Source organism: Bipolaris oryzae (genome assembly GCF_000523455.1).
Source record: "Bipolaris oryzae ATCC 44560 unplaced genomic scaffold scaffold_74, whole genome shotgun sequence".
NCBI lineage: Eukaryota > Fungi > Ascomycota > Dothideomycetes > Pleosporales > Pleosporaceae > Bipolaris > Bipolaris oryzae.
The window spans coordinates 76639-93634 of record NW_006911350.1 but is presented as its reverse complement, the minus strand read 5'-3'; the positions used below and the strand labels follow the sequence as shown (position 1 = coordinate 93634).

The 16996-nt window shown below is 50.2% G+C and overlaps 5 protein-coding genes across 5 annotated transcripts; 2 read left to right on the top strand and 3 right to left on the bottom strand.

Moving 5' to 3' along the window:
• Positions 1-33: 33 nt before the first annotated feature.
• COCMIDRAFT_26727 (uncharacterized protein) lies at positions 34-1539 on the bottom strand (the record flags this gene model as incomplete). Its single annotated transcript, XM_007690237.1, has 1 exon — positions 34-1539. The coding sequence occupies one exon, from the start codon at positions 1537-1539 to the stop codon at positions 34-36; it is 1506 nt and encodes a 501-aa protein (XP_007688427.1).
• Positions 1540-8181: 6642 nt separating this feature from the next.
• COCMIDRAFT_37195 (uncharacterized protein) lies at positions 8182-10068 on the top strand (the record flags this gene model as incomplete). The annotated part of the gene is made up of 3 exons (XM_007690245.1): positions 8182-8487; positions 8729-9109; positions 9187-10068. 3 exons carry the CDS (start codon positions 8182-8184, stop codon positions 10066-10068), a joined length of 1569 nt encoding a protein of 522 aa, XP_007688435.1.
• A 456-nt stretch (positions 10069-10524) lies between these two features.
• COCMIDRAFT_96678 (uncharacterized protein) lies at positions 10525-11203 on the bottom strand (the record flags this gene model as incomplete). Its single annotated transcript, XM_007690262.1, has 3 exons — positions 10525-10589; positions 10646-10762; positions 10936-11203. 3 exons carry the CDS (start codon positions 11201-11203, stop codon positions 10525-10527), a joined length of 450 nt encoding a protein of 149 aa, XP_007688452.1.
• A 267-nt stretch (positions 11204-11470) lies between these two features.
• COCMIDRAFT_37193 (uncharacterized protein) lies at positions 11471-12290 on the bottom strand (the record flags this gene model as incomplete). The annotated part of the gene is made up of 3 exons (XM_007690244.1): positions 11471-12078; positions 12131-12188; positions 12243-12290. The coding sequence occupies 3 exons, from the start codon at positions 12288-12290 to the stop codon at positions 11471-11473; spliced, it is 714 nt and encodes a 237-aa protein (XP_007688434.1).
• A 672-nt stretch (positions 12291-12962) lies between these two features.
• Positions 12963-15518, top strand: COCMIDRAFT_5717 (uncharacterized protein; the record flags this gene model as incomplete). Its single annotated transcript, XM_007690231.1, has 4 exons — positions 12963-12992; positions 13056-13208; positions 13261-13348; positions 13399-15518. 4 exons carry the CDS (start codon positions 12963-12965, stop codon positions 15516-15518), a joined length of 2391 nt encoding a protein of 796 aa, XP_007688421.1.
• Positions 15519-16996: the final 1478 nt, after the last annotated feature.

Here is a 16996-nt window from a genome sequence, read left to right as displayed (position 1 = left end):
AAAATCCATCATCTTCCTTCAATCTCACGGCCTTCACACTGTATGTGGCGTAAAAATCAAGTCACACCTATCATGCCTCGATCTGTACCCATTCGCCTCAAACGGCTCCATAGCCTGCGGCGTCGTCTCCGGCGCCAGCGTAATCCTAAACGCCCGGATCGTCGCCACAAGAATAAGCCTCATCTGGTACGTCGCCATATTGCCTCCAGGGCACCTTCTCGCACCCACGCCAAATGGCACCACCAATTTCTTCCTCTCGGCACTAAACTCGTCATCCTCATCCATCCATCTCAAGGGATTATACGCATCGAAATCCGGAAACAGGTCGGGGCGCTGACGACTCATGGAGAGACTCTGCGTCGTTACTACTGTGCCGGCGGGTAGGTAGTAGCCCAGGACTTCAAGACCGCCTTTGGGGATGCAGCGGCTTCCGGTGAGGGCGACGGGGGGGCGGAAGCGCAGGCCTTCTTTGATGCATGCATCGAGGAGTTTGAGGGTGTCGAGGTCTTCGTAGCCTTCATGTGCGATGAGTTCTCGGTACAGCATCTTTTGCAGCTGCTGGTTCTTTGCGAGTTCGTAGTAGATGAAGGCGAGGGCCGAGGACGTTGTTTCTGTGGCTGCGAGCACTTGGCCGGCCATTTCGGCGCCGAGTTCGGGGCTGGACCACGAGGATTGCGTGGGGTATTTTGCAGAGGGGTCCGTGAAGAGGTTGTGGACGTTTGTGTCGGAGGTGGTGGATGTGGTGGTATCCGGGGTGGCTTGCGCGGCTTGCTTGCAGAGGGCTTCGCCGAGATCGAAGAGCTTGTCGCTGGATTGCACGCGGAAGCGGGCGTGGGGGAAGATCGGGACGTATTGCAGCCATTCGAAGAGCCAGGAGGGGAGGCACAGGCGCCAGACGACGAGGAAGTTGTACTCGCCGACGACGCGGGGGAAGTCCTTTGTGTCGAGGTCTACGGCGGAGCCGCCCATGATGATTTGGGAGTTTTTGAGCGTGCAGATGCGGAGGTGGTGGACGATGTCTTCGGACTTTGTGCCGTCGGAGGCGCCGAGGTCGCGGACCATGTCCTCAATTATGTTGACGAAGGATTGGTGAGACGCCTTGAGGTTCTTGGTAGTGGTTGCGATCATGACTGGATGGCGGCGTTGGCGTGCAATGTCGTGTTGAGGGTAGGTGACTGTCCAGTCATGGCCGCCGACACGTAGAGCACGGATTGAGGTTGGTGAGGTATCCAGGTCCTTCCTGATAAAGACTCTTTCCACGGATTCTGGATCATTTAGGATTACCAGGTTGGGGGCGATCCGGACAATGGGACCGTATTGTGCCATCAGTTTGTCTGCTTCTAAGGAGAGTCGGCCGTGCCATCTCTGCCATCGGATCCAGAGTGTGGTTGCAGAGGAAATCCAGGGTCCGGGGATACTTCGTAGAGTGTGGATATGAGCATTGTAGATCATCTTTGCGGCCTGATAGACGACAAGAGAAAGCAATGCCACTGACAAGACACTCCATGGTGAGGTGTTTTGGATGATGGCGTCCAACATCTTGAAGAAGTGGTGTACCACCCAAAGAAACAGGCCGCGTCGGCAATTGAAATGAAAAGAAGATGGACTGAATATAAGAAAGTTCTTGGTATGATATTCAGAAGAACTGAGTCTGTCTATTCTAGCACTGAAGACCGTTCAATACTTATACCTCGCAGAAACAAACACCCCGTGGCACAACCCCTCCTGGGGACCCCTTGAGTCCGAAGAATAGAGCCGACTGTACTTCGAAAGACGAGAAGAAACCCCAGCAGCGTGTTCCCTTGCTCCTCCTTCCAGTTACGAATGTTTTTCCTTATAGTTTCACTACATACAGTCGGACCGTTCTTGGCAATATCGAGCTGAACATGTCTGTGCATACCCATAGCCACGAGACGAATCAAACAGCAGCAGTGCCCAAGAGACGTCTAACGTTTGATAAACTAACGCAGGGTCTCTGATGGCAAACTGACATGGGGGTTGTTGAGATTTGCCTCCCCCTTTGACCGGGGTCATCTGTCTACGAGGATCGGGCCTTATGCTCGCCACGAGGCTGCTGTTGACAATGCTAACTCTATTTATCAGCCTCAACAAGAGCCGAGAGTTATCTGTGGTGGACTAAGAATAGATACGACAAGAATTGGATAATCACCCCCAAAAGCAGACAAGATGCGCGAGAAGACCATGAAGACAAACAACTGCCGTACACCTGAGCTGCTCGAAACCGGTTTCTTGAGGCTGATCCACCAAACATGCAAAGATTTTAGTACGCGCAATCTCTTTGTGCAGGCGGCTCCCTTGAAGACGGTATTGGGTCGTTGACGGTCTGTTGGGGGCTCACTCATCCGTCTATAGAAGGTCACTACCTAATCGACGCATCTCATCTCCTCCCACAAAACACCAGCACGTTCCCGTACTCGGATTATACTCCATACTAGGTCCGACTAGTGTTTTCTCTCTCTGATCTGAATGCGCAGATCGGTGCACCTTCCCAAACTACCTAGACAAGATGGACGGCACATTCCACAGTGAAGTAAATAGGCTTTCATCGATACTGCGAATTCTCCCTTTTGATAGGAGAGATTCTTTTACATCTGCATATGCACAGTGGTTGTAAAAAGAGGAATGGGGGCCCGAAGCTAGTTCCGAGACCATGTGACAATAAACAATGATGGTTCTTAGAGATGCCCTCGAACCTAGGACTAGCTCACCCCTAATTCGACCTCGACTCATTTTCCAGATGTCACTGGCGTGTTTCTTTGAAGTTAGTCTCATGTGAACTAGTCAAGTAGCCCTGCGTTAGGAAAAACATGAGTTTAGAACTACACTAGCAGGCAGGGAAAACGAGGACGGAGGCTGAGTGTTTGACACCTAAGCTACGTGATTGCTAGAAGTGAGATAAAGTTTTGGTAGCTGAAAAACCTTGTTCAACATGCAGGTAAACACGGAGGACCGAAGGAAGCAAGATTTGATGATAATTTTGTTGCGTTAACACCTACTTCCCAAGTATGTACAAGGGCTTCCAGCATTTCGCAATAAGTCGGAGCATACTCCGCCCAGGGCGGGACGGGACGGTCGCCCGAACTTGGTAGCTTTCGATGCACATCGTAGACACTTTGATCACAGCTGCGTCCGACCGTTTTTTGGGCGAAAGGCTTGTTCGCCTCACCTCGCCGTCTTAACTGACTTGTGGTGCCCAATCTCTGGCTACTGTCAGAATCACGGATACGAAACCGACAAGATGCAAAATGCGTATGAGTGTTGGAGGCGACCTTTCTGGATCTGACTGGATCTGGTTGGATCTGACTGGATCTGGTTGGATCTGGTTGGATCTGACTGGATCTGGTTGGATCTGGATGGCTCTAGATGTAATTAAAGTTTGGCCTCGCCTCGGTCACTCCGAATATTGCTTTTGTATGAATAGAAATGTGGTAATACGTAACAGTCCCAAGAAAAAAGGCGTTGAACCAGAGGCTAACCAATTGGGTCGGACGGGGGTAAGCAGAGATATTGTGGCATAGACATCCCGATGGCCATAAAGCCGTTGTTCCTCCCCCTCACTTCTCCTCCACGAATTTATCACCCAAATGGTAAATCGTCCGAAAGTCCCAAACACGCCATACATTCCCCCCAACTGCCGGCTGTCTCCACAGACAGATCAGCGTTCTCATCACGGCAATCACTACCCTCTCTTTCTCTCACGTTGTTTCGAGAAAAAAGGAAATTACACGCGAAACAACCGTCATGAGCGTCGCAACCAACTCTTGCTACAACCACATCCTCAATGGCTCAGGAAAAAACTGGAAACAAGACCAAACTTTGATCACGCAAAGATGTAAATCCTGAAGAAGTAAATCCAAACCCCCTTCCCCCGCATCACAATTACAATCGCCCGATGCACGATTCAGCGTAATAACTGACTGCATCGAGATGCGGTTACCATATCCGTATATGCGCTATCATGTACCCGGCCGTTGCCGTGGAGTTAAATAAGAAGGCGGAGATACAACCGACCCGTGCCCTTCCACCCCTCCCCCCTTACTTCCCCGGCAAAACGGGGCCACGGTAGCGCTGACACGCCGATTGAGTTGCCTGACCACGTATTCTGGCGATCTTGGTACCAGAAGTGTTTGTGGTTAGGAGAAAGTTCAATAGCAAGTACGTAGTTAGAGGGGGAAGGGGGTTTTTTTTGGACAGGCATAACGGAATGTCCGAAGGAGCCGTACCGTGTGGTGTGCGTGTACGTGCGTGTAGGGCCCGTCCCTCCCGAACATTTTCTTTTGAGGGAGGAGGGAAAGGGGCGATAGGTAGCTGGTTAGGTAAAAGTGAGGTATGCATGATTAGGGATAGTTTTGATAACGTGGGGTTCTGAGATCAGACAAGGGCCAAAGAATACCACCGTTGATCTTTAGGCATTGATGGGAGCGTGAATTCATAAGTGTTGTTTATCGGTATTATACTACAGCGCTTTTGTGACAGTCTTCTGTGTTCTTTCCTCTCTTTTCACGCCGCTAAAAGAGGTCTGGTGCTTCCAGAGTAACAATGTTGTTGTTTATGGACATTAAGATCTCGATGGCTATGTTGGCTAGTTCAAGGACGTATATGAATTTCTTTGTAGATAATAGTAGTATGACTGGGGCAGTCTAAATAGATTGGTGTGGGTGGTGAAGTTGTGCTGACTTGTGCTGAGTCAATGCTGCGTTCGCGAAGAAACTTTATAAGGGCGAGATTTTACCTTGGAACCGAAGTTGGTGTGTTCGTAAGCCTGACAAGAGATTGTGATCAGTTGTCTCCATAGATCGGGGTCTAAGTATATATGCTCCGGGCGACTCGACGTATTTTCCTACTCGGCAGGTAATGGTTGCGCAGGGGGAGAGTTGACGAGGAGAGGCTTAAAACTATGAAACTGTGTACTGACGATAAGTGTTTTTTGTAAAACGACGTTGCGTCTATGGCAAGAGCCTAAAGAACTTTGCTGAAGTTGATTGCACGTACAAAGTCTGGTAACATAAGGGGAAATGAATGATACAACTTTTCGAGTTCTGCCTCCATATATTCAGTCTAGAGCACACTTGTTAACAATCAATCCCATTCAATTCAATCCGGAGGTACATATTGAATTGGATTGAGTATTGACAACTTTGCTCGAAGCACCTATTTCGGATACAATAGGTTGAAACGGCTGTTTCTTCTGGAAAACGGATATAGCATCTCTGGCCGTCTGATAAAAAAGGAAACCCTCCTATTGGAACCAAACCAACAACATCCCGATTCCAGGCTGACAAATCATATGTATGCATGTATGTAAATGTTTAACATCCGATCCAAATGTCTCTAGTGGGATATGCAGATGGGCGAAGGCTGGGGGTTTATCATAGCAGCGCACTGCCTAGTTCTGCCTACTCATAGGAGTATCTTCAAAATTACTGTATTTTGTGTTATAGCCTCTCCGTCGGTTGGAAGGCCATTACTAACATCTTTCCCATTAAGGCTGTTAGTCTTGCAGGAGTCATAGCTAACGCGTTAATGGGTATTAAATCTGGGTGTGGCTCTAATTCCCATGTTGTAAACAAGAAAAGCCCCAAATATACACAAGAGAGGGGATTGGACAAAAGGCTGACGAAACATAGCCACCGCCTTTGACATGACAAACGCCATATTAAATATATGACTCTAAATCAGCGTTAGTTCTTGAAAAGCTTGAAAATCAGAGTAATAATAATGCAGATTCGGCATTTTCAAGCAGCCATTGCCCTAGCGTAGATTAGAAGAGAATCGTTATCACAGGAAGAAGTTTGAACCATCTGGAGTTTTGTAGCAAGACTAGCTAGTAACAATATATCTAAGCAACTATGGAAATTTTTCAGGGCTATTTGAGATCGCTTAGATCATCAATATTGTCCCCCTGTGGATACCAAAACCGTCCCTTTCAAGAAGATATTATGGAAGAGGGTGACATAACTGTGAAGCGTGAATCAGTGATAGAAAACCCCGATAATCCTGCTTCAGTTGGTCAAGACTATTGACTGACAGAGTCAATGATATAGGTTTCTCACAAGTACACTCAGATCCGAACATATGCATACACCATCTGCTACTACACTTCTCTGTGGCGCAGAAGTTGTGGCCGTGAAATCCATAACCTAATCCAATCATACAGTGTATGCTCTACCACTGACAATGTGCACACTGCGATGACGCATAAGCAATAGCTAGCTGGTAACACTTTCCAATTCAGATCGAAGGGTTTGGGGATGACGTTTTGCTCTTTACCCTGCATCAACATCGTCAGTCATCAGCATCAGTCATCATCATCATTGCTACGCAATTACCGTTAACAGTCCACAGTACGTAGTTCGACCATTCCATCCTTGTCCCGCAAAAGTAAGCACGGCAGTTAAATCTCCCCAGACCATTTCTACCACAATCATAATTCCCATGATATCGATACTGCTTACAGCATCGATCTACCTAACCACCTTTTGTTGCTCAGGCGATCTCAATCCATATGTAAGCGATCTGCGCCGCAGATCCGCCGGTACCTGACTCAGTCTTCCTTCGGCATTTAATATCAACCATGGGTTCGACGTGCTAGAGATACATCGACATTGAAGCAAATCGCTCTTTGCTTGCGTCACCTGAATCCATGTTCAAACTCTGAAGAATGGGAACCTGTCACAGCCTCGTCGGCGCTAGACAAACAACAGATACGAAGCAAGGCCGTCCAGGTTCTCGGACAACGGCCCGAGAATTTTGCGGGGAAGAAAGACCGAAGAGACGTGCTGTAATGGGAAAGCTTGCGAAGACCGGTGAAACGGTGGACAACGGCCATTATGACGGATAGTCAGTAGCATACATACGTAAGTACGTAGCATGTCCTTGAAATAAACAAAAGAGGGCCTCGATGGTTGTTGACCAGAGAACAAAAGGTTGCGGCACGTGCTTCTTAAAGGTACCTAGGTACCTAGGGCACAAGAGTACTTGGTTGACCTAAACTTGCTCGCCCGAGGCTGAGCAAAAAGAAGACGGTGGAAAAGGAAATTGCATAGGGCCGTTTCTGGGCTGTGACATGCGTCATTTAGAAAGACCCTAACAGCGCCTCAAAATGTTTTGCAAATAGAGTTTCGGGGAGGCTTGTTAGAAGGGTGTGATGCTTGTAAAACGGGTTGCCAAGTATTCCGCCGTCCGAGCATCTGTTCGGACTCTTGCAACTATTATTCCGAGCAGTCAGTCCTCTTTATTACCGGCATTTCTCTCTCTTGCTCTCGTTCGATTTCCTGCATGAATAATGTGTTGTTCCAGGATTGCAATCTGTGACAGACAGTGTGTTGTTTTGTGATTTTGCGCAATCACATGGCGCTTCGACCTGTGATTGAATGCTCAAGGTATACTTACTTTTAGAAGCTTTATCACCCATTTTCGCAAGTATCACCAAAAAGCACCCCTGCCCAGCCAACTGCGCCTCAATCGCGCGCTATTCGTTGTGCGGATTTTGTCGGATGGTACAGTTATCTGCACATGTTAACCGCGGTGATGATATTACTACCCCACGATGCACATGCAACTCGTATATCGCACAGGCAGGGCATGACTAGCGAATGCCATCCATCAACAAAGACGTATGGTTGAAGCTCGGCTACGTAGGATGGAAAGCCCGGGCGGCAAGTCCGCATCCTGCGATACACAATCCGACTTGCTAGGCCTGAACATGGTTTCCAAGGCCGTCCGGACTAGTAGACCCCCTTTCCCCATGCAACAGCCCTGATTAGCCGGTAAAACCCATTGTAACACATGGATCGTCCGCATGCGATGTCCTCGTATGCAAAGTCCGCATACCAAGAGCAGGGATGTCACCGTTGGTGGACATGACCTAGGCAAAAGCAGCCGATAAAAGGACGATACGATACGTACGGATAAACCAGTGCTTTTAGCACCTGCATCTCACTATTCGCATCCGGAGACATCGCCGTTGTCACGCAGGGTAGGCGGAACCCCAGCATCCATCAATCGATATCGATATCTTTCTCTTGCTACTAGTAGTTTGGCGCCCTGTTTCACACAAGCCACGGTTGTGTGTTCCCCGCAGGCTCTGGGAACCGCTACTTACTACTATCTTATTGCTGCATGACACCGCGCAGTCCGCACCGTCGAGCCTGGGTCAACATGGACGACTTGTCGCACACGCAAACACGCGACACGATGCTAAAGGATCCCGACTTCCCCGCTGAGGACTTCGAGTACAACTCTGCGCCCGGCGCATCCCGGTACAGAGATGGTCCTACCAGAGGCGAGGTTCTCGATATAGACCCAGAGGGCGAGGTGCGCAGGCGCTGGCAGACGCCGTGGGGAAAGAGCTTTAGAACTCGAAGGCACAGACGGAGTTACAGTCACGAACACTACAAGGTGTATAAGAGACGATGGATTGGGTTGGCCCAGCTGGTACTGCTGAATATCGTCGTCAGTTGGGACGTAAGTTGATCGCATGCCTTCCATTTCTCTTCCCTATTGTTTACAGAAAGGGGGCTCAAAAAGGCTGGGCGAGGCTGTCAGCAGTGTCAGATTTTCCCCCTTGTCATGCTTATCTTGAAATGACGGTGGTGAAAATTGCTATTTTTCTTTCCCCGGACTTGTCCCGAACGTGGGGAAGAAGGAAGCGCCGAAACACCAACCTTAATATAACACATGATAAAAAACTAACATTGAAATATAGTGGTTAACTTTTGCGCCCATCTCCACTACTTCGGCACTCTACTTTGGTGTACGGGAGTCGACTATCAACTGGCTTTCTACCGCTTTTCTTCTCTCCTTCGCCGTCTCATGCCCTTTCACCATCTACCTCTTGCACCGCGGCCCCAAACCATCCATCATCGCAGCCTCTGTCTTGCTTCTAGCGGGTAACTGGATCAGGTATGCAGGCACAGTGGCAAATGGCGGCATCTTCGGGGTCGTCATGGTAGGCCAGATCCTGACGGGTCTGGCACAACCGTTTGTGCTGGCGGCACCCACAAGATACAGCGACATGTGGTTTACCGAGTCCGGACGAGTGGGAGCCACAGCATTGGCAAGCATGGCGAATCCCCTCGGTGGAGCCGTAAGTCTTCCATTCCTCGCTGCTGAAAAAGAAAACCCCCCTCACGAGAATAAACATCAACTAACAACACACAAAAGGTCGCATCCCTCGTCAACCCAGAACTAGGCTCCCTCCCTACCACCATCCTCATAATCTCCATCATCGCCTCCGTAGCCTCCATCCCCTCCCTCTTCGTTCCCGCCGCACCCCCAACTCCCCCCGCGGCCTCCTCCACCCTCGCCAAACCCCCCATCGTAGACTCCCTCCGCCAAATGCTCCGCACCCCCGCCTTCTACGTCGTCTTCCTCACCTTCGGCGTCTACGTCGGCCTCTTCAACGCCTTCTCCAGCCTCATGAACCAAATCCTGTATCCGTATGGGTACACGGAAGATGAAGCCGGTCTCTGCGGCGCTGTCCTCATCATAACGGGTCTTGTTGCTTGCGCCATTGTCAGTCCGATTGTAGATCGCACGCACGCCTACCTCGGCGCTGTTAAGATCCTCACACCGCTCGTATCAATTGCGTACGTAGCGTTCATCTGGGCGCCGCAGACGCGCACGATTGCCGCCCCGTATATCCTTAGTGCTGCGCTGGGCGCAGCCTCATTCTCTTTACTCCCTGTTGCGCTGGAGTTTCTTGTTGAAATCACGTTTCCCGCGAGTCCAGAGATTAGTTCGACGATTTGTTGGGTTGGTGGTCAGATTATCGGGGCGATTATTATTATTGTTATGGATGCGTTCAAGGATGATCGGCCGGTGGATTTGGAGCTGGTGAAGAAGTTGGGGAGGGGGACGCAGGGGTCGGCGGGGGATAGGCCACCGGGGAATATGTTTAATTCGCTTATTTTCCAGGCGGTGCTTGCGATGGCGGTTTTGCCATTGCCGCTCGCATTAGGGTGGAAGAGGGTTGGGTTGGGGGTCACTGAAGGTAGGTTGTCGAGGGATGTGGATGGAGGTGTGGCGGAGGATTTGCGTGTGTAGGTAGTAAGTGGAGGCTTGTTCAACTCGTGATTCGAGCATGATGACGATGATGATGATGATGACAATGGGACATTCTCTTCATAAGGCTTCGGATGTGTCAGGGAGTCTGTGTCATAGAATTATCAAGGAAATCGGGAATCGGGGGTTTCTTGTGTTGTGTCCAAGTATCCTTATTTCATCGTTTCTGACACGTCAACCGTTATTCGTAGATATCAATACTGCCGATCTATAGCAAAGTTTCTGATTCAATCAGTAGAACCAATGTTTCCTCGCTTCAATTGTGTGTAGAGTTTGATTCAGAGGGAGAGATAGAAGTACAGTGATATTTCTAAACATGACTATGGTATTTACAGTCATCCATAATGTCTTGATCATTTGCACGCAATCCGAATGGCTGACCCTGATGCACTATCTATACGCTGGTATGGGAAAGTGGATGTTGTGGGGTAGATCGGTTTACTTGAGCTGAGCAAAGAGCTTGGGGGCGGCGCATTGGGTTGCGCAGTGAGCGAGGTGGAAAACTGATAAGGTGTTAGCTCATCTCTGTGGGTCAAGGCGAAGCGTGGTGGTGACGTACATTCTTCAACGCAGTCCTCGTCGGCCTTGCCCTTCTCCTCAATCTGGCCTGTTACCCGTTGAGCGCACTCGTCGTAGTGGTGCTTGGGGCCATGGCATTCCTTGGACTCGGCGCATTCTGCAATGAACTGTTAGCCATGCGTCTCTTTTATCCCGCCATCTGATGATGCGTTGGGCCTGAGTGGATGCCTGCACATGCCCATCCAGTAGCGCTGCATCCAACCCTGTCCGACGAGCAATTGATTCTGCCCATGTTTTCTGCCATGTTCTGTGTCTTCCGGAGTCACTCACCCTTCTCGAGCTTGTCCTTTGGGTCGGGCTCCTCCTCTTCCTCCTCGTCCTCGTCCTCTTCAGGCTCCTCGGAAGGCTTGTGTCCCTGCTCGCTCGAGCCGCCTGATTTTGCGTCCTGCTTGTTGACCTCGGCCTCCTCGCCGCTCTCCTCATCGGTGCCGGAAGCGGGCGATTTGGTGCTGGTGCCACCCTGGACGGGGTGCTCGGCGTCGGCCGAGGGGTGGGAGAAGGTCTCCCAGACGTCGCTGAAGAAGTCGGTGATACCCATTGTGAATGCTCCGGGGCAATTGGGGGTCCTCGAGTTGGGATGGGGGTGGTGCGGAGGGTTGGAGGTGATGATTTGACCAAAGCTTGAATCGTTGTTCTGAACCCGGGATCGCGAAAATGGACGGTGCACGGACCCGGCATTTGGGTTAGCGGGCGTCATCTGATTGCGAGCCCTCTCAGTGGCTTCTCACATCCTGTCGCCATCGAGGCGGACATGTCCTGTCTGATTGGAAAAATATCTAGAGTTTTACCGATAATAACCAGTCCACTAACCCCGGTGCCGCTTGAAGGCTTCTTCGACGCTAACTCCATTCCCAACGTCTGCAGTAACCTTCTCATCGGCCTCGACGAGCTTCGGCAGCAATTCAAGCAGCTCGTCCACCTTTGCCTGTGGTACTGCGACCACACCATTCTCGAATGGATCTATCATGATGATGTCGCCGGCCTCGACAATTGTCTCTCCAATCTTCACAGGCACATTATGCGCATGAAACTTTGTCTCGGCCCCCGCCCCGATCACAGACGTCGCTTTGGACCAGATGGGCAGCTTGGTCTGGTTCAGAGCACTGATATCTCTTACCCGACCATCAACTACAATTCCCTCTGCTCCAAGATGCTGCATGCGAGCTGCCATTATGCCCCCCACCACGGCGCAACTCTGACCAGGCGGTTGGCTGATGACGACAATGGTGCCGTTCTCAGTATAATCTGCATATGGCCTTGAGTCTGAGAGATTGGAGGCAGGTATATTGCCTGGCATCTGCGGTGGGGCAGGGAAAGACTTGGTGGCTTTGGGGACCATGAGGAAGGTCGATGCAGGCGCAAGCACCTTTCTAGGCTCAGGCTTCGGAATGCTGGCAGTATGGAGCAGTGGCCCTGAACACGATTCAGTGGGTCTATTGCATATATAGATTCATGGTGCATATACTTATATCGGTGAGAAAGCCTGCGCCGGGAACGTGGAGCTTGAGCAGACCATCTGCGAGCTATGCAAGGTGAGTTATTTGTGAAGTGTATAGGCACGAACACGATAGACGTACGTCGCATGCTGCGTATTCATACAATTTCTTCCATTTCGGAGATGCCATGGCTGTATACCAAAATCAAGATGGGCAATGTATCAGGCCAACTCTATGAAGTGCTCCAGGCGCAATGATGGCCGTGGTTCCCTAACCCCGCCAACCGAGGTGTACTTGTTTGGAACTCTAGCGTCCATGTTTGAACGACCTCGTAGACTCAACAATGCATTGCCTACCTGTAGATTTACAAGAAAACACATATCTACTCTTGTGTTGACGTATGGTTTGTCTCTGTTCATCCAGCCTCGGACGGAAACGCCCCGCCGGTTTCGCAGCCTGTCAGAGATGCGCTCGTTTAGGCAAAACATTACCCCGCGCCGGTATCCTGGGGAAGAGCATGGGATTGTAAGACTTGTGCATGCTTGTAAGAGCATACTGCACCCGGCAATGACAGTCCGAGGTGGACTATGTACACAGTGTACACATGTTGCCAAGACAGAGTGGGAACGCCAGGTGTCAAGCCACGGTGGGAGGCGGAGAGCGATGTCATGCAAGGGTCCAAGACCAGACGATCGATGCGCACTGGCCTATTCTTCCTCTTTCTAGACAACATCAACGTCAACGTCCGGTGGCCTTTCGCCGCCACGACTTTTTGCTTTCACTTGCGCAACTCTATCCTTCACTCCTCCATCTGGTATTTTATATAGTCTTTGCGGCCTCTGCCGCTGCACAATCTCCACTATGGCCTTCCATGCGGTCGGCGCAGTCCAGGTACGGTTTGCCACGAATCCCGACATCGCGTCATTGAGCCCCATGCTGATATAGAATACATAGAACGTCGCTTCTGTCACCACCGAGCTGTGGCCAACCATGTCCACTGTCTTGCGATCCTCATGGCACGGCTTTGGGCGAAAGCCCACGGCTGTCGGCATCCGTCAGCTTCATACTTCACCATCCTCTCCGTCTGCCGTAATGGCAGGAGCGCATGTACGCAAACCCAACTTCGTCGCCCCCATTCATCATACTGATATGAATATAGCAATGCGCGCAGCCTGCTCGTCCCGAGTGCTCCGAATCTGTTCCCTCGTCCACCTCTCTCGCTACTCCGTTCTCCAAGCTATCTTCGGGTTCGTAGAAACAAAGGCATCCGGCACAAGGCAGAATTAACATCATACAGTATCGAGAGTCGGACTATGCAACTCTTTCGCTAGCGCTTCACCCTTTGCCTCCCTCAAGGCACGTCAATACTCCACCATGTCTCGCAACGGCCCTCTATCGCACCTCCGTCAGCTCTCGAAGCCAGGAATGCTCGGATTAAATCTCGCACAACAACGCTCGCTCTTCGGTGGACCTTCGCATGAACAACTTGCTCGATTGGAACAGACTGCCAACAAGCACCCTAACAGCGCACCGTCTCAGGCTTCTTTCTACTCGGCACTTATGCGCGCCAACATGCCTCAAATCATCATCAACCGGTACAACACAGGACTTTTCGCCACAAACGATGTCATAGATAAGCTTTACAATGAGGCCTTGACAAAGACTGGACAGCAAGGTGCTGTTCAGGAAGGACTCTCACCAGAAAAGCGCCAGGCCATCACCCAGGCTCTCGGAGCAAACGCCAATTCTGCCCAGGTCGCAAGAACTAAGGGTGGCAGTGGCGTTAAGACCGACCCTGTCTACGTTGTTGTCGAGGAGTCCTTGATGAACGTCATCTTCAAGTGGATTCGATGGATCTGCGGTTTCGCTCTAGCTGCCTACGTATCCCTGGTCCTGATTACGCTTTTCGTCGAGACTAGTGGTGTTCTCAAGAAGGTTGGTGGTGGCACTACTGCCGAAGTTCGTCCAGAGCAGCAGAACACCCGTTTCAGTGACGTCCACGGTTGCGACGAAGCCAAGGAGGAACTCCTCGATGTCGTCGACTTTCTCAAGAATCCAGACAAGTATAACAAACTCGGTGGAAGATTGCCCAAAGGTGTCCTCCTAGTCGGTCCCCCCGGTACTGGTAAAACTCTGCTTGCTCGTGCTTGCGCGGGCGAAGCTGGCGTCCCCTTCTTTTATATGTCTGGTTCTGAATTTGACGAAGTCTACGTTGGTGTCGGAGCAAAGCGCGTCCGCGAACTCTTTACTGCTGCTCGTTCCAAGGCACCTGCAATTGTGTTCATCGATGAGTTGGATGCTGTAGGCGGAAAGCGAAAGTCTCGTGATGCCAACTACCACCGCCAAACTCTGAACCAGCTTCTCAATGATCTCGACGGTTTTGACCAAAGCACCGGTGTCATCTTCATCGCCGCAACGAACCACCCTGAACTTCTCGACCCGGCTCTTCTCCGTCCCGGACGTTTCGATCGCCATGTCCAAGTTGAGCTTCCTGACGTCGGTGGGCGATTGGCTATTCTCAAGTATCACACCAAGAAGATTCGTCTTTCGCCCGATATTGACCTCTCCTCCATTGCTCGCGGTACCCCTGGATTTTCTGGTGCAGAGTTGGAGAACCTTGCAAACTCAGCAGCTATCCGCGCATCAAAGCTTCAGGCCAAGTTTGTGACCCTCAACGATATGGAATGGGCCAAGGACAAGATTACAATGGGTGCTGAGAAGAAGACACGCACAATTCCCCTCCAAGACAAGATCCACACTGCATACCACGAGGGTGGCCACGCACTTGTTGGTCTCTTCACCAAGGGCTTCAATGATGTTCACAAAGCGACTATTCTTCCTCGCGGACATGCTGCCGGTATCACATTCTTCCTTCCCCAGGAAGAGAACCACCACACCCGCAAGCAGTACATTCGTCAACTCCAAGTGGCTATGGGTGGCAAGATGGCAGAAGAGATCGTCTTTGGTGCTGACAACGTAGCTGACGGTGCTTCCGGCGATATCCAACAGGCCACTTCGTTAGCGTACAACATGGTCACAGCATGTGGATTCTCGGACAAGCTCGGTAATGTCGACTTCAAGTCCAACTACGAAATGGTCTCCCCCGAGACCAAGCGACTCATCGATGACGAAGTCCGACGTTTGATAGATGAAGCAAAGTCAAGCGCACGAGAGCTACTTCAATCGAAACGCACCGAGCTAGACCGTCTAGCCGATGCGCTTGTCCAATACGAAACCCTGGATAAGCAAGAAATCCTCAAGGTCATCAAGGGCGAGGACCTCCCTGGTCGCCTAAAGGCTATGCCTGATTCCCCAATAAAGATACCGGACAACCCTCTTCCCACTGCCATGTTGCCTCCACCGAGGGGCAACGGTGGCAATGGCTCGGGTCCCCCGGGCCCACCGCTACCCGCATAGTTCCTCATCATGACTAAGTATGAGCAAAGGGGAGAGGGGGCATTAGTTGAAAAAGAAAAAGAACAATGCATATTTTAGCATGTATCATTGCATGAATGAGGCGTGGAAACATGGTAGTGTTTGTAGCAAAGTCTTTTTTTGCCTCACTGTCTATCTCTCTCCGCTTTACCCCCCCTCGTTCTTGGAAGCAAGGGTTACGAATGGTCTTCTTTTTTTGGCAGTTTATTTTTTGTACAGTAACAAACCTTTTTGGGGGTTCTTTGTGGTAAGAAAGAACCCGCTTTAGCCAAGTATGTGTGAGCTCTTTTTTTTGGTAGCTGCACATACATAAAGAATGATAAGATTAAGAATGAAAAGAATGAAAAGGACATCAGAGTGTTTTGCGTGTGCGTGTGAGGCTCATGAGTATGAGTGTGAGGTTGAGAGTATGGAATTCACGTGATGAATTCTCTGCTGTAAGTTTGAAATAAAAAAAAGGCATTGTACTATAATGAATCTTGTCTTTTTTGTCAACCATCCAAGTTGCGACTTTTCTTTTTCTTTTTCTTTTTCTACGTGTAAGGAATTAAAGTGAACAAGAAGACTTGTAAGAAGAATCAAACTTGTATATTCCCAACACACACGCACACACACACAGACACACTCTTTATCCTTCACCCACGTCTACTTCCTCTAATCTACATATAGACAAAAAATTTCTCAGTCTTGATTTTATTTTATTTTCCCCACACATATACACATTCTTACAGGATTCTTGATCTGCAAGTAAAATCGTATGTTCAAGGTGAACTGTGTGGATCTGACGTCCTCTTCGCCCCCCCCTCCCCCAATTTCCCATGGAGAAAAAACAACACATGTTTCTAACATGCCCATTGCACAGACGGCCTCAGTGGCACGTATTCGTTATCTGACAGGATACAGTCTGGACCCTTTGCTTCTTTAGTATGTGTATATTCCTGGTATTTAGGCGTCCAGCTGGTGATCATTTAGGGTGATGCCGATTAACCTGTGTGTCTCTATAGTAGAATGACTGTAGCCAGTGGCGAAGCAAGCAACAACGCTTAATCTATTTCCACACCGGCCTGCACGGTTTGTGGGGGAGGGGGGGCGTACGGTTGCAGTTTCGATTCGGCAATCGACTCGCACTCGAGTCAGTTGCTGTATGAAGGCCTCCTGTCGCAACCAGCCACAACGCACAGCGCATCCTGTATCTCGACCACCCGTTTCTGAAACTAAGCGGGGGTTGTTTTTGTCTGGCGGGGATGGGATGGCCCCAGGGAATGGGGGTCAGCTGACGTCAGGATACCTTCATGCTGGCTGGATTCCTCGTCCACGTCTTTTTTTCCAGCTGCATCTGCGGTCTAGACTCGACATATGGGATCTTTGGTCGAATTCTAGACTCGTCGGCAGTTCGCAAAAAAGCTTTCGGTACTTTGATAGCTAACATGCATATTCCCTTTCTGTAGCTCCTGAGTCAC